Source organism: Chiloscyllium punctatum, unplaced genomic scaffold (assembly GCF_047496795.1).
Source record: "Chiloscyllium punctatum isolate Juve2018m unplaced genomic scaffold, sChiPun1.3 scaffold_218, whole genome shotgun sequence".
Lineage (NCBI taxonomy): Eukaryota > Metazoa > Chordata > Chondrichthyes > Orectolobiformes > Hemiscylliidae > Chiloscyllium > Chiloscyllium punctatum.
The window spans coordinates 20,001-43,453 of record NW_027309952.1 but is presented as its reverse complement, the minus strand read 5'-3'; the positions used below and the strand labels follow the sequence as shown (position 1 = coordinate 43,453).

General features: G+C 56.3%; 1 protein-coding gene across 1 annotated transcript in view; it reads left to right on the top strand.

Annotated features, from left to right (window-relative positions):
• The window catches only part of LOC140472017 (uncharacterized), a 153,146-nt gene that overhangs the window by 122,179 nt on the left and 7,514 nt on the right, over positions 1-23,453 (top strand). Inside the window, exons 54-62 of the mRNA XM_072567457.1 lie at positions 36-191; positions 470-622; positions 8,798-8,956; positions 12,070-12,231; positions 13,003-13,185; positions 15,871-16,029; positions 17,179-17,334; positions 20,397-20,546; positions 21,446-21,598. Coding sequence (XP_072423558.1) covers positions 36-191; positions 470-622; positions 8,798-8,956; positions 12,070-12,231; positions 13,003-13,185; positions 15,871-16,029; positions 17,179-17,334; positions 20,397-20,546; positions 21,446-21,598 — 1,431 coding nt within the window. The remainder of the gene's footprint in view (positions 1-35; positions 192-469; positions 623-8,797; positions 8,957-12,069; positions 12,232-13,002; positions 13,186-15,870; positions 16,030-17,178; positions 17,335-20,396; positions 20,547-21,445; positions 21,599-23,453) is intronic.

Genomic DNA, 23,453 nt, shown 5'->3' with positions numbered 1-23,453 from the left:
TTCTGTCCCCCATCTCCCTGTGTTTGTCTTCACAGAGAACGGAACCTGTCCCATTGCAAGGAGGCTGACGATGTTGTGCAACACGACCCTGGGAAAAGACTGCAAGAACGACACGCAATGCGACGTGTGGCAGAGGTGCTGCCTGGCCAAGGGCTGCGGTGGGAAATGTGTCCCAACATTCATCAGTAAATGTGAGTATCCATCACCGCGGTGCCTCCCACAGGTTTGTGTGATAATCCCGAATGTGCTGAAGAGGACCAATGTGAGCAGTGTAGAGTCAGCTTTACACTGTACCTATGAGCATGGTGTCTCTGTCCTGGTAGTGTTTGATGAGTCGACGCTGTAGAGGAACCATGACTCTGTCTCTAATACCACTGTCCGTGTCGTGGGAGTGTTTGATAGAGGACAATGGAAACATTACACTGTATGTAAACAAATTGACCAAGTGAAACCTTATTCTCTCCTTCAGTTTTGCGAAAGAAATGCCCAGAACATTCCCGTGTGTCTTTTCACTGCAAGAAAAACAGGACTCGATCTTGTGAGGATGATGATGATTGTCCTTCCTATGAACAGTGCTGCGAGATTGGATGTGGCAAGAAATGTGTCTCCTCATTCAGGCAAGGTAAGGATTAGGGTCTGACAGAGTGTCAGCAGGGGAATGGTCTGGGGCAAGATAGTTCAGCACAACGGAGACGGCAGGGTACAGACTGAGAGAGTCCCGAGACTGCAGGGAGCAGAGTGAGAGAGTCCCGAGACTGCAGGGAGCAGACTGAGAGAGTCCCGAGACTGCAGGGAGCAGACTGAGAGAGTCCCGAGACTGCAGGGAGCAGACTGAGAGAGTCCCGAGACTGCAGGGAGCAGACTGAGAGAGTCCCGAGACTGTGGGGAGCAGAGTGAGAGAGTCCCGAGACTGCAGGGAGCAGAGTGAGAGAGTCCCGAGACTGCAGGGAGCAGAGTGAGAGAGTCCCGAGACTGCAGGGCGCAGACTGAGAGAGTCCCGAGACTGCAGGGAGCAGAGTGAGAGAGTCCCGAGACTGCAGGGAGCAGAGTGAGAGAGTCCCGAGACTACAGGGAGCAGAGTGAGAGAGTCCCGAGACTGCAGGGAGCAGACAGAGAGAGTCCCGAGACTGCAGGGAGTAGACTGAGAGAGTCCCGAGACTGCAGGGAGCAGAGTGAGAGAGTCCCGAGACTGCAGGGAGCAGAGTGAGAGAGTCCCGAGACTGCAGGGAGCAGACAGAGAGAGTCCCGAGACTGCAGGGAGTAGACTGAGAGAGTCCCGAGACGGCAGGGAGCAGAGTGAGAGAGTCCCGAGACTGCAGGGAGCAGAGTGAGAGAGTCCCGAGACTGCAGGGAGCAGAGTGAGAGAGTCCCGAGACTACAGGGAGCAGACAGAGAGAGTCCCGAGACTGCAGGGAGTAGACTGAGAGAGTCCCGAGACTGCAGGGAGCAGAGTGAGAGAGTCCCGAGACTGCAGGGAGCAGACTGAGAGAGTCCCGAGACGGCAGGGAGCAGAGTGAGAGAGTCCCGAGACTGCAGGGTGCAGAGTGAGAGAGTCCCGAGACTGCAGGGAGCAGACTGAGAGAGTCCCGAGACTGCAGGGAGCAGACTGAGAGAGTCCCGAGACTGCAGGGTGCAGAGTGAGAGAGTCCCGAGACTGCAGGGAGCAGACTGAGAGAGTCCCGAGACTGCAGGGAGCAGACTGAGAGAGTCCCGAGACTGTGGGGAGCAGACTGAGAGAGTCCCGAGACTGCAGGGAGCAGACTGAGAGAGTCCCGAGACTGTGGGGAGCAGAGTGAGAGAGTCCCGAGACTGCAGGGAGCAGAGTGAGAGAGTCCCGAGACTGCAGGGAGCAGACTGAGAGAGTCCCGAGACTGCAGGGCGCAGACTGAGAGAGTCCCGAGACTGCAGGGAGCAGAGTGAGAGAGTCCCGAGACTACAGGGAGCAGAGTGAGAGAGTCCCGAGACTGTGGGGAGCAGAGTGAGAGAGTTCCGAGACTGCAGGGAGCAGAGTGAGAGAGTCCCGAGACTACAGGGAGCAGAGTGAGAGAGTCCCGAGACTGCAGGGAGCAGACAGAGAGAGTCCCGAGACTGCGGGGAGCAGACTGAGAGAGTCCCGAGACTGCAGGGAGCAGAGTGAGAGAGTCCCGAGACTGCAGGGAGCAGACTGAGAGAGTCCCGAGACGGGAGGGAGCAGAGTGAGAGAGTCCCGAGACTGCAGGGAGCAGAGTGAGAGAGTCCCGAGACTGCAGGGAGCAGAGTGAGAGAGTCCCGAGACTACAGGGAGCAGACAGAGAGAGTCCCGAGACTGCAGGGAGTAGACTGAGAGAGTCCCGAGACTGCAGGGAGCAGAGTGAGAGAGTCCCGAGACTGCAGGGAGCAGACTGAGAGAGTCCCGAGACGGCAGGGAGCAGAGTGAGAGAGTCCCGAGACTGCAGGGTGCAGAGTGAGAGAGTCCCGAGACTGCAGGGAGCAGACTGAGAGAGTCCCGAGACTGCAGGGAGCAGACTGAGAGAGTCCCGAGACTGCAGGGTGCAGAGTGAGAGAGTCCCGAGACTGCAGGGAGCAGACTGAGAGAGTCCCGAGACTGCAGGGAGCAGACTGAGAGAGTCCCGAGACTGTGGGGAGCAGACTGAGAGAGTCCCGAGACTGCAGGGAGCAGAGTGAGAGAGTCCCGAGACTGCAGGGTGCAGAGTGAGAGAGTCCCGAGACTGCGGGGAGCAGACTGAGAGAGTCCCGAGACTGCAGGGAGCAGAGTGAGAGAGTCCCGAGACTGCAGGGATCAGAGTGAGAGAGTCCCGAGACTGCAGGGATCAGAGTGAGAGAGTCCCGAGACTGCAGGGAGTAGAGTGAGAGAGTCCCGAGACTGTGGGGAGCAGAGTGAGAGAGTCCCGAGACTGCAGGGAGCAGAGTGAGAGAGTCCCGAGACTGCAGGGAGTAGAGTGAGAGAGTCCCGAGACTGTGGGGAGCAGAGTGAGAGAGTCCCGAGACTGCAGGGAGCAGAGTGAGAGAGTCCCGAGACTACAGGGAGCAGAGTGAGAGAGTCCCGAGACTGCAGGGAGCAGACTGAGAGAGTCCCGAGACTGTGGGGAGCAGAGTGAGAGAGTCCCGAGACTGTGGGGAGCAGAGTGAGAGAGTCCCGAGACTGCAGGGAGCAGACTGAGAGAGTCCCGAGACTGCGGGGAGCAGAGTGAGAGAGTCCCGAGACTGTGGGGAGCAGAGTGAGAGAGTCCCGAGACTGTGGGGAGCAGAGTGAGAGAGTCCCAAGACTGTGGGGAGCAGAGTGAGAGAGTCCCGAGACTGCAGGGAGCAGAGTGAGAGAGTCCCGCGACTGTGGGGAGCAGAGTGAGAGAGTCCCGAGACTGCAGGGAGCAGACTGAGAGAGTCCCGAGACTGCAGGGAGCAGAGTGAGAGAGTCCCGAGACTGTGGGGAGCAGAGTGAGAGAGTCCCGAGACTGCAGGTAGCAGACTGAGAGAGTCCCGAGACTGCAGGGAGCAGACTGAGAGAGTCCCAAGACTGCAGGGAGCAGACTGAGAGAGTCCCGAGACTGCAGGGAGCAGAGTGAGAGAGTCCCGAGACTGCAGGGAGCAGAGTGAGAGAGTCCCGAGACTGCAGGGATCAGACTGAGAGAGTCCCGAGACTGCAGGGAGCAGAGTGAGAGAGTCCCGAGACTGCAGGGATCAGAGTGAGAGAGTCCCGAGACTGTGGGGAGCAGAGTGAGAGAGTCCCGAGACTGCGGGGAGCAGAGTGAGAGAGTCCCAAGACTGCGGGGAGCAGAGTGAGAGAGTCCCGAGACTGCAGGGAGCAGAGTGAGAGAGTCCCGAGACTGCAGGGAGCAGACTGAGAGAGTCCCGAGACTGTGGGGAGCAGACTGAGAGAGTCCCGAGACTGCAGGGACCAGAGTGAGAGAGTCCCGAGACTGCGGGGAGCAGAGTGAGAGAGTCCCGAGACTGCAGGGAGCAGAGTGAGAGAGTCCCGAGACTGCAGGGAGCAGAGTGAGAGAGTCCCGAGACTGTGGGGAGCAGACAGAGAGAGTCCCGAGACTGCAGGGAGCAGAGTGAGAGAGTCCCGAGACTGCAGGGAGCAGAGTGAGAGAGTCCCGAGACTGCAGGGTACAGACTGAGAGAGTCCCGAGACTACAGGGAGCAGAGTGAGAGAGTCCCGAGACTGCAGGGAGCAGAGTGAGAGAGTCCCGAGACTGTGGGGAGCAGACTGAGAGAGTCCCGAGACTGCGGGCAGCAGAGTGAGAGAGTCCCGAGACTGCGGGGAGCAGAGTGAGAGAGTCCCGAGACTGCAGGGAGCAGAGTGAGAGAGTCCCGAGACTGCAGGGAGCAGACTGAGAGAGTCCCGAGACTGCAGGGAGCAGAGTGAGAGAGTCCCGAGACTGTGGGGAGCAGAGTGAGAGAGTCCCGAGACTGCAGGGAGCAGACTGAGAGAGTCCCGAGACTGTGGGGAGCAGAGTGAGAGAGTCCCGAGACTGCAGGGATCAGAGTGAGAGAGTCCCGAGACTGCAGGGATCAGAGTGAGAGAGTCCCGAGACTGCAGGGAGCAGAGTGAGAGAGTCCCGAGACTGCAGGGACCAGACTGAGAGAGTCCCGAGACTGCGGGGAGCAGAGTGAGAGAGTCCCGAGACTGCAGGGAGCAGAGTGAGAGAGTCCCGAGACTGTGGGGAGCAGAGTGAGAGAGTCCCGAGACTGCAGGGAGCAGACTGAGAGAGTCCCGAGACTGCAGGGATCAGAGTGAGAGAGTCCCGAGACTGTGGGGAGCAGACTGAGAGAGTCCTGAGACTGCAGGGAGCAGACTGAGAGAGTCCCGAGACTGCAGGGAGCAGAGTGAGAGAGTCCCGAGACTGCAGGGAGCAGAGTGAGAGAGTCCCGAGACTGCAGGGAGCAGACTGAGAGAGTCCCGAGACTGCAGGGAGCAGAGTGAGAGAGTCCCGAGACTGCAGGGAGCAGAGTGAGAGAGTCCCGAGACTGTGGGGAGCAGAGTGAGAGAGTCCCGAGACTGCAGGGAGCAGAGTGAGAGAGTCCCGAGACTGCAGGGAGCAGACTGAGAGAGTCCCGAGACTGCAGGGAGCAGAGTGAGAGAGTCCCGAGACTGCAGGGAGCAGAGTGAGAGAGTCCCGAGACTGCAGGGAGCAGAGTGAGAGAGTCCCGAGACTGCAGGGAGCAGAGTGAGAGAGTCCCGAGACTGCAGGGAGCAGACTGAGAGAGTCCCGAGACTGCAGGGAGCAGACTGAGAGAGTCCCGAGACTGCAGGGAGCAGACTGAGAGAGTCCCGAGACTGCAGGGAGCAGACTGAGAGAGTCCCGAGACTGTGGGGAGCAGAGTGAGAGAGTCCCGAGACTGCAGGGAGCAGACTGAGAGAGTCCCGAGACTGCGGGGAGCAGACTGAGAGAGTCCCGAGACTGCAGGGAGCAGACTGAGAGAGTCCCGAGACTGCAGGGAGCAGACTGAGAGAGTCCCGAGACTGTGGGGAGCAGAGTGAGAGAGTCCCGAGACTGCAGGGAGCAGAGTGAGAGAGTCCCGAGACTGTGGGGAGCAGAGTGAGAGAGTCCCGAGACTGCAGGGTACAGAGTGAGAGAGTCCCGAGACTGCAGGGACCAGAGTGAGAGAGTCCCGAGACTGTGGGGAGCAGAGTGAGAGAGTCCCGAGACTGCAGGGAGCAGACTGAGAGAGTCCCGAGACTGCAGGGAGCAGAGTGAGAGAGTCCCGAGACTGTGGGGAGCAGAGTGAGAGAGTCCCGAGACTGTGGGGATCAGAGTGAGAGAGTCCCGAGACAGCAGGGAGTAGAGTGAGAGAGTCCCGAGACTGTGGGGAGCAGAGTGAGAGAGTCCCGAGACTGCAGGGAGCAGAGTGAGAGAGTCCCGAGACTGCAGGGAGCAGAGTGAGAGAGTCCCGAGACTGCAGGGAGCAGAGTGAGAGAGTCCCGAGACTGCAGGGAGCAGACTGAGAGAGTCCCGAGACTGCAGGGAGCAGACTGAGAGAGTCCCGAGACTGTGGGGAGCAGAGTGAGAGAGTCCCGAGACTGCAGGGAGCAGAGTGAGAGAGTCCCGAGACTGCAGGGAGCAGAGTGAGAGAGTCCCGAGACTGCAGGGAGCAGAGTGAGAGAGTCCCGAGACTGCAGGGAGCAGAGTGAGAGAGTCCCGAGACTGCAGGGATCAGACTCAGAGAGTCCCGAGACTGCAGGGAGCAGTGTGAGAGAGTCCCGAGACTACAGGGAGCAGACTGAGAGAGTCCCGAGACTGCAGGGGGCAGAGTGAGAGAGTCCCGAGACTGCAGGGAGCAGAGTGAGAGAGTCCCGAGACTGCAGGGAGCAGAGTGAGAGAGTCCCGAGACTGCAGGGACCAGAGTGAGAGAGTCCCGAGACTGTGGGGAGCAGAGTGAGAGAGTCCCGAGACTGCAGGGAGCAGAGTGAGAGAGTCCCGAGACTGCAGGGAGCAGACTGAGAGAGTCCCGAGACTGTGGGGAGCAGAGTGAGAGAGTCCCGAGACTGCAGGGAGCAGAGTGAGAGAGTCCCGAGACTGTGGGGAGCAGAGTGAGAGAGTCCCGAGACTGCAGGGAGCAGAGTGAGAGAGTCCCGAGACTGCGGGGAGCAGAGTGAGAGAGTCCCGAGACTGCGCGGAGCAGACTGAGAGAGTCCCGAGACTGCAGGGAGCAGACTGAGAGAGTCCCGAGACTGCAGGGAGCAGAGTGAGAGAGTCCCGAGACTGCGGGGAGCAGACTGAGAGAGTCCCGAGACTGCAGGGAGCAGAGTGAGAGAGTCCCGAGACTGTGGGGAGCAGAGTGAGAGAGTCCCGAGACTGCAGGGAGCAGAGTGAGAGAGTCCCGAGACTACAGGGAGCAGACTGAGAGAGTCCCGAGACTGCAGGGAGCAGAGTGAGAGAGTCCCGAGACTGTGGGGAGCAGACTGAGAGAGAGTCCCGAGACTGTGGGGAGCAGAGTGAGAGAGTCCCGAGACTGCAGGGAGCAGACTGAGAGAGTCCCGAGACTACAGGGAGCAGAGTGAGAGAGTCCCGAGGCTGCAGGGAGCAGAGTGAGAGAGTCCCGAGACTGCAGGGAGCAGAGTGAGAGAGTCCCGAGACTGTGGGGAGCAGAGTGAGAGAGTCCCGAGACTACAGGGAGCAGACTGAGAGAGTCCCGAGACTGTGGGGAGCAGAGTGAGAGAGTCCCGAGACTGCAGGGAGCAGAGTGAGAGAGTCCCGAGTCTGCAGGGAGCAGAGTGAGAGAGTCCCGAGACTGCAGGGAGCAGAGTGAGAGAGTCCCGAGACTGCAGGGAGCAGACTGAGAGAGTCCCGAGACTGCAGGGAGCAGAGTGAGAGAGTCCCGAGACTGCAGGGAGCAGAGTGAGAGAGTCCCGAGACTGCAGGGAGCAGAGTGAGATAGTCCCGAGACTGTGGGGAGCAGAGTGAGAGAGTCCCGAGACTGCAGGGAGCAGAGTGAGATAGTCCCGAGACTGTGGGGAGCAGAGTGAGAGAGTCCCGAGACTGTGGGGAGCAGACTGAGAGAGTCCCGAGACTGCAGGGAGCAGAGTGAGAGAGTCCCGAGACTGCAGGGAGCAGAGTGAGAGAGCCCCGAGACTGCAGGGAGCAGACTGAGAGAGTCCCGAGACTGTGGGGAGCAGAGTGAGAGAGTCCCGAGACTGCAGGGAGCAGACTGAGAGAGTCCCGAGACTGTGGGGAGCAGAGTGAGAGAGTCCCGAGACTGCAGGGAGCAGACTGAGAGAGTCCCGAGACTGCAGGGAGCAGAGTGAGAGAGTCCCGAGACTGCAGGGATCAGACTGAGAGAGTCCCGAGACTGCAGGGATCAGACTGAGAGAGTCCCGAGACTGCAGGGAGCAGACTGAGAGAGTCCCGAGACTACAGGGAGCAGACTGAGAGAGTCCCGAGACTGCAGGGAGCAGACTGAGAGAGTCCCGAGACTGCAGGGAGCAGACTGAGAGAGTCCCGAGACTGCAGGGAGCAGACTGAGAGTGTCCCGAGACTGCAGGGAGCAGACTGAGAGAGTCCCGAGACTGTGGGGAGCAGAGTGAGAGAGTCCCGAGACTGCAGGGAGCAGAGTGAGAGAGTCCCGAGACTGCAGGGAGTAGAGTGAGAGAGTCCCGAGACTGCAGGGAGCAGACTGAGAGAGTCCCGAGACTCCGGGGAGCAGACTGAGAGAGTCCCGAGACTGCAGGGAACAGAGTGAGAGAGTCCCGAGACTGCAGGGACCAGAGTGAGAGAGTCCCGAGACTGTGGGGAGCAGAGTGAGAGAGTCCCGAGACTGTGGGGAGCAGAGTGAGAGAGTCCCGAGACTGCGGGGAGCAGAGTGAGAGAGTCCCGAGACTGCAGGGAGCAGAGTGAGAGAGTCCCGAGACTGCAGGGAGCAGAGTGAGAGAGTCCCGAGACTGCAGGGAGCAGAGTGAGAGAGTCCCGAGACTGCAGGGAGCAGAGTGAGAGAGTCTCGAGACTGCAGGGAGCAGAGTGAGAGAGTCCCGAGACTGCAGGGAGCAGACTGAGAGAGTCCCGAGACTGCGGGGAGCAGACTGAGAGAGTCCCGAGACTGCCGGGGGCAGAGTGAGAGAGTCCCGAGACTGCAGGGAGCAGAGTGAGAGAGTCCCAAGACTACAGGGAGCAGAGTGAGAGAGTCCCGAAACTGCAGGGATTAGACTGTGGTCGACCCCAGTCTGTACATTGTTCCAATTCTTTTTCCCGGACCGTTGCACTCCTGAAAACAGCAAATATATCCCTGATGTGGAATCCCTGTCGGTCTCCCCTCTCGTGTGTAAGTCGAGTCTTATATCGGAATGTTGTGTTTCCAGGTGAGAGACCCGGAGAGTGCTCAAGCCCAAGTCAACTGAGCTATGTGTGTAACACAACTCTGGGCAGGGAATGTAGAAATGAGAGCGACTGTGGCAGATGGGGCACGTGCTGCATGACCCCGTGTGGGTACAGATGTGTCCTCAGGCATTTCAGAAATGGTGAGTTCTTCTTGTCTGAGCTTCACTCACTGTTCATCTGGTGTTCCTGAATGGATGTGGTGTGGGACAGGACAGAGCAATGTTTCAATGTGTATCTCACCATGTGCTGTCCCTGTCCTTGGGGAGTCTGATGGGGGTGAGTTAGAGGCAGCGTTACTCTGTGTCTAACCCCATGCTGTCCCTATCCTGGGAGTGTTTAATGGGGACAATGTAAAGGGTTCTTTACTCTGTGTCTAACCCCGTACTGTTCCTTTCCTGGGAGTGTTTAATGGGGACAATGAAGAGGGTTCTTTACTCTGTGTCTAACCCCGTGGTGTCCCTTTCCTGGGAGTGTTTAATGGGGACAATGAAGAGGGTTCTTTACTCTGTGTCTAACCCCGTGGTGTCCCTGTCCTGGGAGTGTTTAATGGGGACAATGTAGAGGGTTCTTTACTTTGTGTCTAACCCCATGGTGTTCCTGTCCTGGGAGTGTTTAATGGGGACAATGTAGAAGGTTCTTTACTCTGTGTCTAACCCCATGGTGTCCCTGTCCTGGGAGTGTTTAGCGCGGAGAGTGCAAAGTGAACTTTACTCTGTATCTGACCCCATGCTGTCCGTGAACTGCGGTTCTTCGATGTGGGACAGTGTGGAGGAAACTGTCCTTTGTACCTAACCCCGTGGTGTCCCTTTCCTGGGAGTGTTTAATGGGGACAATGTAGAGGGTTCTTTACTCTGTGTCTAACCCCGTGGTGTCCCTGTCCTGGGAGTGTTTAATGGGGACAATGTAGAGGGTTCTTTACTCTGTATCTAACCCCATGGTGTCCCTGTCCTGGGAGTGTTTAATGGGGACAGTGTAGAGGGTTCTTTACTCTGTATCTAACCCCGTGCTGTCCCGGTCCCTGGGAGTGTTTAATGGGGACAATGTAGAGGGTTCTTTACTCTGTGTCTAACCCCGTGGTGTCCGTGTCCTGGGACTGTTTAATGGGGACAATGTAGAGGGTTCTTTACTCTGTGTCTAACCCCGTGGTGTCCCTGTCCTGGGAGTGTTTAATGGGGACAATGTAGAGGGTTCTTTACTCTGTGTCTAACCCCATGGTGTCCCTGTCCCTGGGACTGTTTAATGGGGACAATGTAGAGGGTTCTTTACTCTGTGTCTAACCCCGTGGTGTCCCTGTCCTGGGAGTGTTTAATGGGGACAATGTAGAGGGTTCTTTACTCTGTGTCTAACCCCGTGGTGTCCCTGTCCTGGGAGTGTTTAATGGGGACAATGTAGAGGGTTCTTTACTCTGTGTCTAACCCCATGGTGTCCCTGTCCTGGGAGTGTTTAATGGGGACAATGTCGAGGGTTCTTTACTCTGTGTCTAACCCCGTGGTGTCCCTGTCCTGGGACTGTTTAATGGGGACAGTGTAGAGGGTTCTTTACTCTGTATCTAACCCCGTGGTGTCCCTGTCCTGGGAGTGTTTAATGGGGACAATGTAGAGGGTTCTTTACTCTGTGTCTAACCCCGTGCTGTCCCTGTCCTGGGACTGTTTAATGGGGACAGTGTAGAGGGTTCTTTACTCTGTATCTAACCCCGTGGTGTCCCTGTCCTGGGAGTGTTTAATGGGGACAATGTAGAGGGTTCTTTACTCTGTGTCTAACCCCATGGTGTCCGTGTCCTGGGAGTGTTTAATGGGGACAATGTAGAGGGTTCTTTACTCTGTGTCTAACCCCGTGGTGTCCCTGTCCTGGGAGTGTTTAATGGGGACAATGTAGAGGGTTCTTTACTCTGTGTCTAACCCCATGGTGTCCCTGTCCTGGGAGTGTTTAATGGGGACAGTGTAGAGGGTTCTTTACTCTGTGTCTAACCCCGTGGTGTCCCTGTCCTGGGAGTGTTTAATGGGGACAATGTAGAGGGTTCTTTACTCTGTGTCTAACCCCATGGTGTCCCTGTCCTGGGAGTGTTTAATGGGGACAATGTAGAGGGTTCTTTACTCTGTGTCTAACCCCATGGTGTCCGTGTCCTGGGAGTGTTTAATGGGGACAATGTAGAGGCTTCTTTACTCTGTGTCTAACCCCGTGGTGTCCCTGTCCTGGGAGTGTTTAATGGGGACAATGTAGAGGGTTCTTCACTCTGTGTCTAACCCCGTGCTGTCCCTGTCCCTGCGAGTGTTTAATGGGGACAATGTAGAGGGTTCTTTTCTCTGTGTCTAACCCGTGCCGTCCCTGTCCTGGGAGTGTTTAATGGGGACAATGTAGAGGATTCTTTACTCTGTGTCTAACCCCGTGCTGTCCCTGTCCCTGGGAGTGTTTAATGGGGACAATGTCGAGGGTTCTTTACTCTGTGTCTAATCCCGTGCTGTCCCTGTCCTGGGAATGTTTAATGGGGACAATGTAGAGGGTTCTTTACTCTGTGTCTAACCCCGTGGTGTCCCTGTCCTGGGAGTGTTTAATGGGGACAATGTAGAGGGTTCTTTACTCTGTGTCTAATCCCGTAATGTCCCTTTCCTGGGAGTGTTTAATGGGGACAATGTAGAGGGTTCTTTACTCTGTGTCTAACCCCGTGGTGTCCCTGTCCTGGGAGTGTTTAATGGGGACAGTGTAGAGGGTTCTTTACTCTGTGTCTAACCCCGTGCTGTCCCTGTCCTGGGAGTGTTTAATGGGGACAATGTGCAGGGTTCTTTACTCTGTGTCTAACCCCGTGGTGTCCCTGTCCTGGGAGTGTTTAATGGGGACAATGTAGAGGGTTCTTTACTCTGTATCTGACCCCGTGCTGTCCCGGTCCCTGGGAGTGTTTAATGGGGACAATGTAGAGGGTTCTTTACTCTGTATCTAACCCCGTGCTGTCCCGGTCCCTGGGAGTGTTTAATGGGGACAATGTAGAGGGTTCTTTACTCTGTGTCTAACCCCGTGGTGTCCCTGTCCTGGGAGTGTTTAATGGGGACAATGTAGAGGGTTCTTTACTCTGTGTCTAACCCCCTGCTGTCCCGGTCCCTGGGAATGTTTAATGGGGACAGTGCAGAGGGTTCTTTACTCTGTGTCTAACCCCATGCTGTCCCTGTCCTGGGAGTGTTTAATGGGGACAGTGCAGAGGGTTCTTTACTCTGTATCTAACCCTGTGCGGTTCTGTCTCTCTCTTTTCTCCCAATGGAAGATGACGGGCTGTGCCCTCGCCCAGACCATCTTGCCCGTGTGTGTAACTCCACTTTTGGGAAGGTGTGTGAGTCGGACCAAGATTGTGCTGGATCTCAAAGGTGCTGTGATGCTGGGTGTCAGAAACGTTGTGTCCTGTCGTTCTACAGAAAGTCTTATGGAGGTAGTTCCTGGTCCAAAAGGAATGGCTGCTTAACCTGTCTGTATGAGGCAGAACTGTGACCTTTGCTTCTTTATATCTCACTTTGTGTCTGTGGTGTATTTCCCTTTGCCTCTCTTTGTGCATTCCTGCAGCACACCTCTCTCTCTCTCTCTCTCTCTGTGTGACGTCATTTCATCTCCATCTTTTGCACGTCTGTCTGTTTCTCTCTCTCCCTTTTTGTCTGTCTGTCTCTCTGTGTCTCTCTGTCTTTCCCTCTCTCTCTGTCTCTCTCCCTCTCTCTGTCTGTGTGTCTCTCTCTCTCTCTCTATGTCTGTCATTGTCACATTCCACTCTTTCTCCATCGTGTCTCTCCATCAGTCCATCTGTGTTGCTATCTCTCCTCTCTGTCTCTCTCCCTGTCCTTCTTTCACCTCTCGTTCTGTCTGTCTCTTGCATGTTCATCTGTGTCTCTCTTTCTGTCTTTGTCGCTTTCGACTCCCTCTCTTTCTTGGTCACGTCTCTCCCTCTGTCACTTGCTCTCTGTGTTGCTATCTCTCCTGTCTCTCTCTCGCCCTCTCTCTGTGTCTCCTCTTGTTCAGTCTGCCTCTTGCACGTTCCTCTGTCTCTCTCTGTCTTTGTCACATTTCCCTCCCTGTTCCTCTCAGTTCTTGATCTCCCTCTCATTCTCCCCCTGTCCCTCTCTCCACCACCCTCTCAATCTCTCTGTCTCTGTCTCTCACACACCCACACCTCTCCTGATCTCTCCTATAAGTGGAACTGTTACACTTGCAGACTCTGGGAAATCTGGAGAATGTCCTAAGCCGTCCTGCCTGGAACGTGTCTGCAGGATGAATCACAGCGTCTCGTGTGAAGATGATGACGATTGTGGCAAGTGGACGTCATGTTGTGAGACACCGTGCGGTAGACGCTGTGTCAATCCCTTCATGGGGCAGAGCAGGAGTTTGTCAGTCTCAGGTAACTGCATATGGTTGGTTAGTCCCTCCAAGATCCAGCTAAATCCCAGCAGAGGGTCATGTAATCACACTGCCGCCAGCAGGCTGTGTATGGGGAACACCCTGGTCCCAGCAGGATGAGTGTGGGGAGCACTCTGCTCCCAGCAGGCTGAGTATGGGGAACACCCTAGTCCCAGCAGGATGAGTGTGGGGAGCACTCTGCTCCCAGCAGGGTGAGTGTGGGGAATATCCTGGTCCCAGCAGGCTGATTGTGGAGAGCACGCTGCTCCCAGCAGGCTGAGTGTGGGGAATATTCTGGTCCCAGCAGGCTGAGTGTGGGGATTATCCTGGTCCCAGCAGGCTGAGTGTGGGGAGCACTCTGCTCCCAGCTGTCTGAATGTGGGGAATACCCTGGTCCCAGCAGGCTAAGTGTGGGGAATATCCTGGTCCCAGCAGGCTGAGTGTGGGGGATATCCTAGTCCCAGCAGGCTGATTGTGGAGAGCACTCTGCTCCCAGCAGGCTGAGTGTGGGGGATATCCTAGTCCCAGCAGGCTAGGTGTGGGGAACACCCTGGTCCCAGCAGGCTGAGTGTGTGGAGCACCCTGGTCCCAGCAGGGTGAGTGTGTGGAGCACCCTGGTCCCAACAGGCTGAGTGTGTGGAGCACCCTGGTCCCAGCAGGCTGATTGTGGAGTGCACTCTGCTCCCATCAGGCTGAGTGTGGGGAACACCCTGGTCCCAGCAGGCTGAGTGTGGGGAATATCCTGGTCCCAGCAGGCTGAGTGTGTGGAACACCCTTGTCCCAGCAGGCTGAGTGTGGGGAATACCCTGGTCTCAGCAGGCTGAGTGTGGGGAGCACTTTGTTCCCTATCAGGCTGAGTGTGCGGAACACCCTGGTCCCAGCAGGCTGAGTGTGGGGAACACCCTGGTCCCAGCAGGCTGAGTGTGGGGGATATCCTGGTCCCAGCAGGCTGAGTGTGGGGAGCACTTTGTTCCCTAGCAGGCTGAGTATGGGGAACACCCTGGTCCCAGCAGGCTGTGTGTGGGGAGCACTCTGGTCCCAGCAGGCTGAGTGTGGGGAATACACTGGTCCCAGCAGGCTGAGTGTGGGGAACACCCTGGTCCCAGCAGGCTGAGTGTGGGGAGCACTCTGCTCCCAGCAGGCTGATTGTGGGGAATACCCTGTTCCTAGCAGGCTGATGGTCAGGAATATCCTGCTCCCAGCAGGCTGAGTATGGGGAATATCCTGCTCCCAGCAGGCTGAGTGTGGGGAATATCCTGCTCCCAGCAGGCTCTGTGTGGAAAAAACCCACTCCCAACAGGCTGAGTGTGGGGAACACCCTGGTCCCAGCAGGCTAAGTGTGGGGAATACCCTGGTCCTAGCAGGCTGAGTGTGGGGAACACCCTGGTCCCAGCAGGCTGAGTGTGGGGAGCACTCTGCTCCCAGTAGGCTGAGGTAAAAACTGGATGAGTGGTGCTGGAAGAGCACAGCAGTTCAGGCAGCATCCAACGAGCAGCGAAATCAACCTTTCGGGCAGCAGGCTGAGTGTGGGGGATATCCTGGTCCCAGCAGGCTAGGTGTGGGGAGCACGCTGCTCCCAGCAGGCTGAGTGTGGGGAACACCCTGGTCCCAGCACGCTGAGTGTGGGGAACACCCTGTTCCTAGCAGGCTGATGGTCAGGAATATCCTGTTCCCAGCATGCTGAGTATGGGGAATATCCTGCTCCCAGCAGGCTAAGTGTGGAGGAAACCCACTCCCAGCAGGCTGAGAGTGTGGAATACCCTGTTCTCAACAGCCTGAGTGTGTGGAACAACCTGTTCCCAGCAGCCTGAGTGTGGGGAACACCCTGTCTCCAGCAGGCTGAGTATTGGTGAGCAGCCTGTTCCCAGCAGGTTTTTTGTCTGGAATATCCTGTTCCCAGCAGGCTGAGTGTGGGGAATATCCTGTTCCCAGCAGGCTGAGTGTGGGGAATATCCTGTTCCCAGCACGCTGGGTGTAGGGAACACCCTGCTCCCAGCAGGCTGATTGTAGGGAGCACTTTACTCCCAGCAGGCTGACTGTGGGGAACATCCTGCTCCCAGCAAGCTGCATGTGGGGAATATCTTGTTCCCAGCAGGCTGTGTATGGGGAATATCCTGTTCCCAGCAGGCTGAGTGTGGGGAATATCCTGTTCCCAGCACGCTGGGTGTAGGGAACACCCTGCTCCCAGCAGGCTGGGTATAGGGAATATCCTGTTCCCAGCATGCTGGGTATAGGGAATATCCTGTTCCCAGCACGCTGGGTGTAGGGAACACCCTGCTCCTAGCAGGCTGGGTATAGGGAATATCCTGTTCCAGCATGCTGGGTGTAGGGAATATCCTGTTCCCAGCACGCTGGGTGTAGGGAACACCCTGCTCCCAGCAGGCTGGGTATAGGGAATATCCTGTTCCCAGCAGGCTGAGTGTGGGGAATATCCTGTTCCCAGCACGCTGGGTGTAGTGAACACCCTGCTCCCAGCAGGCTGGGTATAGGGAATATCCTGTTCCCAGCATGCTGTGTGTGGGGATACCTTTTCCCAGCAAGTTGAGTGTTGGGAATATCCTTTTCCCAGCAGGCTGAGTGTGGTGAACTGATGTCCTTGATGAGGCCTTCCTCTGTGTCTGAGCCGTGTCTATCTCTCTCCCTTTCCCTGTCCCTCCTTCCCTCCCTCACTCTCTCTGTGTGACAGATCGGACATCTGGAATGTGTCCTTCTCCTGCTCGCCTCTCTGCTGTGTGTAACCTGAAATACGGCGAGGTGTGTGAGGAGGATGATGACTGCTACGCATGGCAGATGTGCTGCAACACCAGCTGTGGGCAACGCTGTGTCCATCCCTACCGCAGCAGGGGTAAGTAACCCCGTTTACTTAGCACCACTCTACCGTCTCCCTCCCCACCCACAACCTCCACCCCAGAGCATGTTCATCAGGGATCGGGAGACACAGAAAGTCACTGTGTTTGTGTTGCTATTTCTGCGTATGTGTGAATGTGTGTCTCTCGCTCTCTCCCTCGCTCTCTGTCTTTCCCTCTGTCAATGGACGTCTCTGCGATATTGGGCAGCCATGATCAGTTCTTGGAACTCTGTCTCTCTTGTCAGTTTGTGTCTGTCTCTTTCTTTCTTTCTCTCTCACAGCTTCTTTCGTCCCATCACATCTCTCACTCTCCCTTTCTTTCCCGTTCAGTTTCTCTTTGTCTCCCTCCATCTGTCTCTCTCCATCTCTGTCCCTCTGTCTCTCCCTTTCTCTGTCTCTCTCTCTCTCTCTCTCCTCTCTCTCTCTTACTCTGTGTGTGTGTCTCTCTCTGTCTGCATCTCCCCAACTCTGTCCCTCAGTTTCTCCCTCTCTCTGCCTCTGTCTCCCTCCCTCCCTCTCTCTCTATCTCTCCCTGTCACTGTGTTTTGCTCTTTCTGTCTGTCTCTCTTTCTGTCTCTCCCTGTCTGTTTCTTTCTCTCTGTCTGTTCCTCTGTCTGGCTGTTTGTCTCTCTTTCCTTTCCTCTCTCTTTCCATCTCTATATCTATGTTTGTCTATTTCTCTCTTTTTCTCTGCCTCTGTCTTCCTCTGTCCCCCGCCTCTCTTTCTGTCTCTGTCTGTCTCTCCTGCTCCCTTTTTCCTGTTTCTCTTTCTCTCTGTCTCTGTCTCCAACCTCCTATCTCTCTCTTGCTCTCTTTCTCTCTCTCTCTCTCTCTCTCTCTCTCTCTCTCTCTCGTGACCACTCCCCTCCACCCGGCTTTGTCTCTGACTCTCTATCCCTGTGTCTGTCTGTCTCTCTCACTGTCTCTATTTCTTTCTCTCTCTCTGTCTCTCTCTCCCTGCCTGTCTTTTGCTCTCTCCCCCTCATTCTGTCTCTATTTCTTTCTCTCCCTCTCTCTCTCTGTCTCTCTCTCTCTGTCTCTCTCTCTATCACCCCGCCCTTGAGCTCGGGGCGAAGTCAGTGAATGATAGTTCAAGCAGCAGCAGCAGCAGTTTCTGAATCTAAGATGGAGCCTCTGTCTCTGTAGGGAGCGAACATAGGTGTCCCTCACCTTCCAGACTGAGCCACGTCTGTTCCATGAGTTTCCACACTCAGTGCAATGAGGACAACGACTGTGAGGGCTGGCAAACCTGCTGCAATACCACCTGTGGGAATAGATGTGTCTTCAAGTTCCTGTCCAGACGTAAGGCACCACTCCTGTTAAGCTCTGTGTATCATCCCACTGGCTACAGGTATCGAGCCGGGAGGGTTTGTTGGTGGGAGAGTGTGGAGGGAGCTGCACCCTGTATCTAACACCATGGTGTCCCTGTCCCTGGGAATGGTGGATGGTGGGACAGTGTGGAGGGAGCTGCACCCTGTATCTAACCCCATGGTGTCCCTGTCCCTGGGAATGGTGGATGGTGGGAGAGTGTGGAGGGAGCTGCACCCTGTATCTAACCCCATGGTGTCCCTGTCCCTGGGAATGGTGGATGGTGGGAGAGTGTGGAGGGAGCTGCACCCTGTATCTAACCCCATGGTGTCCCTGTCCCTGGGAATGGTGGATGGTGGGACAGTGTGGAGGGAGCTGCACCCTGTATCTAACCCCATGGTGTCCCTGTCCCTGGGAATGGTGGATGGTGGGACAGTGTGGAGGGAGCTGCACCCTGTATCTAACCCCATGGTGTCCCTGTCCCTGGGAATGGTGGATGGTGGGAGAGTGTGGAGGGAGCTGCACCCTGTATCTAACCCCATGGTGTCCCTGTCCCTGGGAATGGTGGATGGTGGGACAGTGTGGAGGGAGCTGCACCCTGTATCTAACACCATGGTGTCCCTGTCCCTGGGAATGGTGGATGGTGGGACAGTGTGGAGGGAGCTGCACCCTGTATCTAACCCCATGGTGTCCCTGTCCCTGGGAATGGTGGATGGTGGGACAGTGTGGAGGGAGCTGCACCCTGTATCTAACCCCATGGTGTCCCTGTCCCTGGGAATGGTGGATGGTGGGAGAGTGTGGAGGGAGCTGCACCCTGTATCTAACACCATGGTGTCCCTGTCCCTGGGAATGGTGGATGGTGGGACAGTGTGGAGGGAGCTGCACCCTGTATCTAACCCCATGGTGTCCCTGTCCCTGGGAATGGTGGATGGTGGGACAGTGTGGAGGGAGCTGCACCCTGTATCTAACCCCATGGTGTCCCTGTCCCTGGGAATGGTCGATGGTGGGAGAGTGTGGAGGGAGCTGCACCCTGTATCTAACGCCATGGTGTCCCTGTCCCTGGGAATGGTGGATGGTGGGACAGTGTGGAGGGAGCAGCACCCTGTATCTAACCCCATGGTGTCCCTATCCCTGGGAATGGTCGATGGTGGGAGAGTGTGGAGGGAGCTGCACCCTGTATCTAACGTAATGGTGTCCCTGTCCCTGGGAATGGTGGATGGTGGGAGAGTGTGGAGGGAGCTGCACCCTGTATCTAACCCCATGGTGTCCCTGTCCCTGGGAATGGTGGATGGTGGGACAGTGTGGAGGGAGCTGCACCCTGTATCTAACCCCATGGTGTCCCTGTCCCTGGGAATGGTGGATGGTGGGACAGTGTGGAGGGAGCTGCACCCTGTATCTAACCCCATGGTGTCCCTGTCCCTAGGAATGGTGGATGGTGGGACAGTGTGGAGGGAGCTGCACCCTGTATCTAACCCCATGGTGTCCGTATCCCTGGGAATGGTGGATGGTGGGACAGTGTGGAGGGAGCTGCACCCTGTATCTAACGCCATGGTGTCCCTGTCCCTGGGAATGGTCGATGGTGGGACAATGTGGAGGGAGCTGCACCCTGTATCTAACCCCATGGTGTCCCTGTCCCTGGGAATGGTGCATGGTGGGACAGTGTGGAGGGAGCTGCACCCTGTATCTAACCCCATGGTGTCCCTGTCCCTGGGAATGGTGGATGGTGGGACAGTGTGGAGGGAGCTGCACCCTGTATCTAACCCCATGGTGTCCCTGTCCCTGGGAATGGTGGATGGTGGGACAGTGTGGAGGGAGCTGCACCCTGTATCTAACGCCATGGTGTCCCTGTCCCTGGGAATGGTGGATGGTGAGACAGTGTGGAGGGAGCTGCACCCTGTATCTAACGCCATGGTGTCCCTGTCCCTGGGAATTTTGGATGGTGGGACAGTGTGGAGGGAGCTGCACCCTGTATCTAACGCCATGGTGTCCCTATCCCTGGGAATGGTGGATGGTGGGACAGTGTGGAGGGAGCTGCACCCTGTATCTAACACCATGGTGTCCCTGTCCCTGGGAATGGTGGATGGTGGGACAGTGTGGAGGGAGCTGCACCCTGTATCTAACACCATGGTGTCCCTGTCCCTGTGAATGTTGGATGGTGGGAGAGTGTGGAGGGAGCTGCACCCTGTATCTAACCCCATGGTGTCCCTATCCCTGGGAATGGTGAATGGTGGGAGAGTGTGGAGGGAGCTGCACCCTGTATCGAACGCCATGGTGTCCCTATCCCTGGGAATGGTGGATGGTAGGACAGTGTGGAGGGAGCTGCACCCTGTATCTAACCCCATGGTGTCCCTGTCCCTGGGAATGGTGGATGGTGGGAGAGTGTGGAGGGAGCTGCACACTGTATCTAACCCCATGCTGTCCCTGTCCCTGGGAGTGTTTGATCGGGAGGATGGTGTAGAGAGACCTTTACTCTGTATCTAACCCCATGCTGTCACTGTCCCTGGGAGTGTTTGATCGGGGCGATGGTGTAGAGAGACCTTTAGTCTGTATCTAACCCCATGCTGTCCCTGTCTCTGGGAGTGTTTGATCAGGGGGATGGTGTAGAGAGACCTTTCCTCTGTATCTAACCCCATGCTGTCCCTGTCTCTGGGAGTGTTTGATCGGGGGGATGGTGTAGAGAGACCTTTCCTCTGTATCTAACCCCATGCTGTCCCTGTCTCTGGGAGTGTTTGATCGGGGGGATGGTGTAGAGAGACCTTTACTCTGTATCTAACCCCATGCTGTCCCTGTCCCTGGGAGTGTTTGATCGGGGGGATGGTGTAGAGAGACCTTTACTCTGTATCTAACCCCATGCTATCCCTGTCCCTGGGAATGTTTGATCGGGGGGATGGTGTAGAGAGACCTTTACTCTGTATCTAACCCCATGCTGTCCCTGTCCCTGGGAGTGTTTGATCGGGGGGATGGGGGAGAGAGACCTTTACTCTGTATCTATACCCCATGCTGTCCCTGCCCTGTGTGAGTGTGACCCTCTCCATATGTCCTGATGTTCCTTGCAGCGACCCAGTGCCCTGCCTCCACCCGCTTGGACCCATTCTGTGAGATGAAGTTGGGAGACGTGTGTCAGAATGACACTGACTGCCATGCCTGGTCATCATGCTGCAATGCCACCTGTGGAAAGAGATGTGTACCTCGTTTCCTCATGAGCCGTAAGTGATCAGTGTGTCTCTGTTTGATCAGAGACGATGGTGTGGTGATGACAGTACATGGCAGTGTGGGCAGGGAGCTGGGTGTGTCTGTCTGGGTGTGTGTTTGTGTGTCTGTGAGGGTCAGTGTGTGGGCATGTGTGTGTGTGTAATAGTGTGTGGGTCAGTGTGTGGATGTGTGTGTGTGTGTCTGTGTGGGACAGTGTGTGTGTGTGTGTCTGTGTGTATGTGTCTGTGTGTGTGAGTGTGTGGATGTGTATGTCTGTGTGTGTGTATGTGTCTGTGTGTGTGTGTGTGAGAGTGTGATTGTGTGTGTGTGTGTGTATGTGTCTGTGTGTGTGTGTCTGTGTGTGTGTGTGTGTGTATGTGTCTGTGTGTGTGTGTCTGTGTGTGTGTGTCTGTGTGTGTGTGAGAGTGTGTTTATGTGTGTGTGTGTGAGTTTGTGTGTGTGTGTGAGAGTGTGTGGATGTGTATGTCTGTGTGTGTGTGTGTATGTGTCTGTGTGAGTGTGTGGATGTGTCTGTCTGTGTGTGTGTGTATGTGTCTGTGTCTGTGTGTGAGAGTGTGTTTGTGTGTGTGTGTGTGTATGTGTCTGTGTGTGTGTGTTTGTGTGTGTGTATATGTCTGTGTCTGTGTGTGTGTGTCTGTGTGTGAGTTTGTGTGTCTGTGTGTGTGTGTGTTTGTCCGCGGTTTACGGGGATGTGGGAGGGTGGTATTTGGAGATTCACCTGGAATTGCCTAAATACATGAGGCTTCCTGAATCCCGGGGCTGTGGAGCTGGTCTATCCGTGATGGAAGAGCAGTGGGAGTTCCTCGTTCAGCTCTCGTGTCTCACTCGAGCCGATCCGAGGGAGTTGTGTGTTTCCGTACAACCGTATCCATACTGTCTCTGTGTTGTCCAGGTGATGATATCTGTCCTGCTCCCCACCGCCTGGAGCCCATGTGTGACCTGAAACTCGGAGATCGTTGCAGCGGAGATGAAGACTGTGATGCCTGGCAGAGCTGCTGTGAGAGCAAATGTGGAAATATCTGTATCCCCAGCTTCATGGATGATGGTACGTTGTGGGGGTGGGTGACACTGTGAGGGAGATGTTGTGGAGAGCAACACAGAGAGAGAGAGAGTCAGAGAGAGGAGGGGGCACTGGGAAGGTGGGAGAGAGAGAGAGAGACAGAGAGAGGAGGGGGCACTGGGAAGGTGGGAGAGAGAGAGAGACAGAGAGAGAGGAGGGGGCACTGGGAAGGTGGGAGAGAGAGAGACAGAGAGAGAGAGAGAGAGAGGAGGGGGCACTGGGAAGGTGGGAGAGATAGAGAGAGGAGGGGGCACTGGGAAGGTGGGAGAGAGAGAGAGATAGAGAGAGAGAGAGACGAGGGGGCACTGGGAAGGTGGGAGAGAGAGAGACAGAGAGAGGAGGGGGCACTGGGAAGGTGGGAGAGAGAGAGAGACAGAGAGAGTAGGGGGCACTGGGAAGGTGGGAGAGAGAGAGAGATAGAGAGAGAGAGAGGAGGGGGCACTGGGAAGGTGGGAGAGAGAGAGACAGAGAGAGGAGGGGGCACTGGGAAGGTGGGAGAGAGAGAGAGAGACAGAGAGAGGAGGGGGCACTGGGAAGGTGGGAGAGAGAGAGAGATAGAGAGAGAGAGAGGAGGGGGCACTGGGAAGGTGGGAGAGCGAGGGAGAGAGAGAGAGAGAGGAGGGGGCACTGGGAAGGTGGGAGAGAGAGATGAGGGGGCACTGGGAAGATGGGAGAGTGAGAGAGAGACAGAGAGAGGAGGGGGCACTGGGAAGATGGGAGAGAGAGAGAGAGGGGCAGGGGCACTGGGAAGGTGGGAGAAATAGAGAGAGACAGAGAGAGGAGGGGGCACTGGGAAGGTGGGAGAGAGAGAGAGACAGAGAGAGAGAGGAGGGGGCACTGGGAAGGTGGGAGAGCGAGACGAGGGGGCACTGGGAAGATGGGAGAGTGAGAGAGAGACAGAGAGAGGAGGGGGCACTGGGAAGATGGGACAGAGAGAGGGAGAGAGAGAGAGAGAGAGCAAAGGGGACAAGGAGAATGGGACAGAGAGAGAGAGAGAGAGAAACAGAGAGAGGAGGGGGCATTGGGAAGATGGGAGAGAGAGAGGGAGAGAGAGAGAGCAAACGGGACCAGGAGAATGGGACACAGAGAGAGAGAGAGAGAGAGAGAGAGGAGGGGGCACTGGGAAGATGGGAGAGAGAGAGGGGGAGAGAGAGAGAGCAGAGGGCATCAGGAGAATGGGACACAGAGAGAGAGAGAGAGAGGAGGGGACACTGGGAAGATGGGAGAGAGAGAGGGAGAGAGAGAGAGCAAACGGGACCAGGAGAATGGGACACAGAGAGAGAGAGAGAGAGGAGGGGGCACTGGGAAGATGGGAGAGAGAGAGGGGGAGAGAGAGAGAGCAGAGGGCATCAGGAGAATGGGACTCAGAGAGAGAGAGAGAGAGAGAGAGAGGGCACTGGGAAGATGGGAGAGAGAGAGGGGGAGAGAGAGAGAGCAGAGGGCATCAGGAGAATGGGACACAGAGAGAGAGAGAGAGAGACATGGATATTGTGTGTGTGTGAGCTAGAGAGAGAGAGAGGGACCGGGAGAATGGGAGAGACAAATAAAGAGAGAGATGGAAAGGTGAGGGAGGAAAGAGATTGAGATAGAAAGAAAGGGAGAGGCGAGGGAAGAATGAGATGGAGTGAGGGGAGGAATGAGGCAGAGAGACTCTGGGTGACATGAAGGAGGAATGAGAGAGGGACATAGAAAGGGACATGGAAGGATTGGGAGAGTGGCTGGTGGGAAATATGATTGGACAGATGGTGTGTTCAAACCAGAGAGTAGCAGGGGATGAGGGAGTCCAAACAACTCGAGAAGTTAGACAGATAAGACTTAGGTTTAGATTTCTATTTTATTT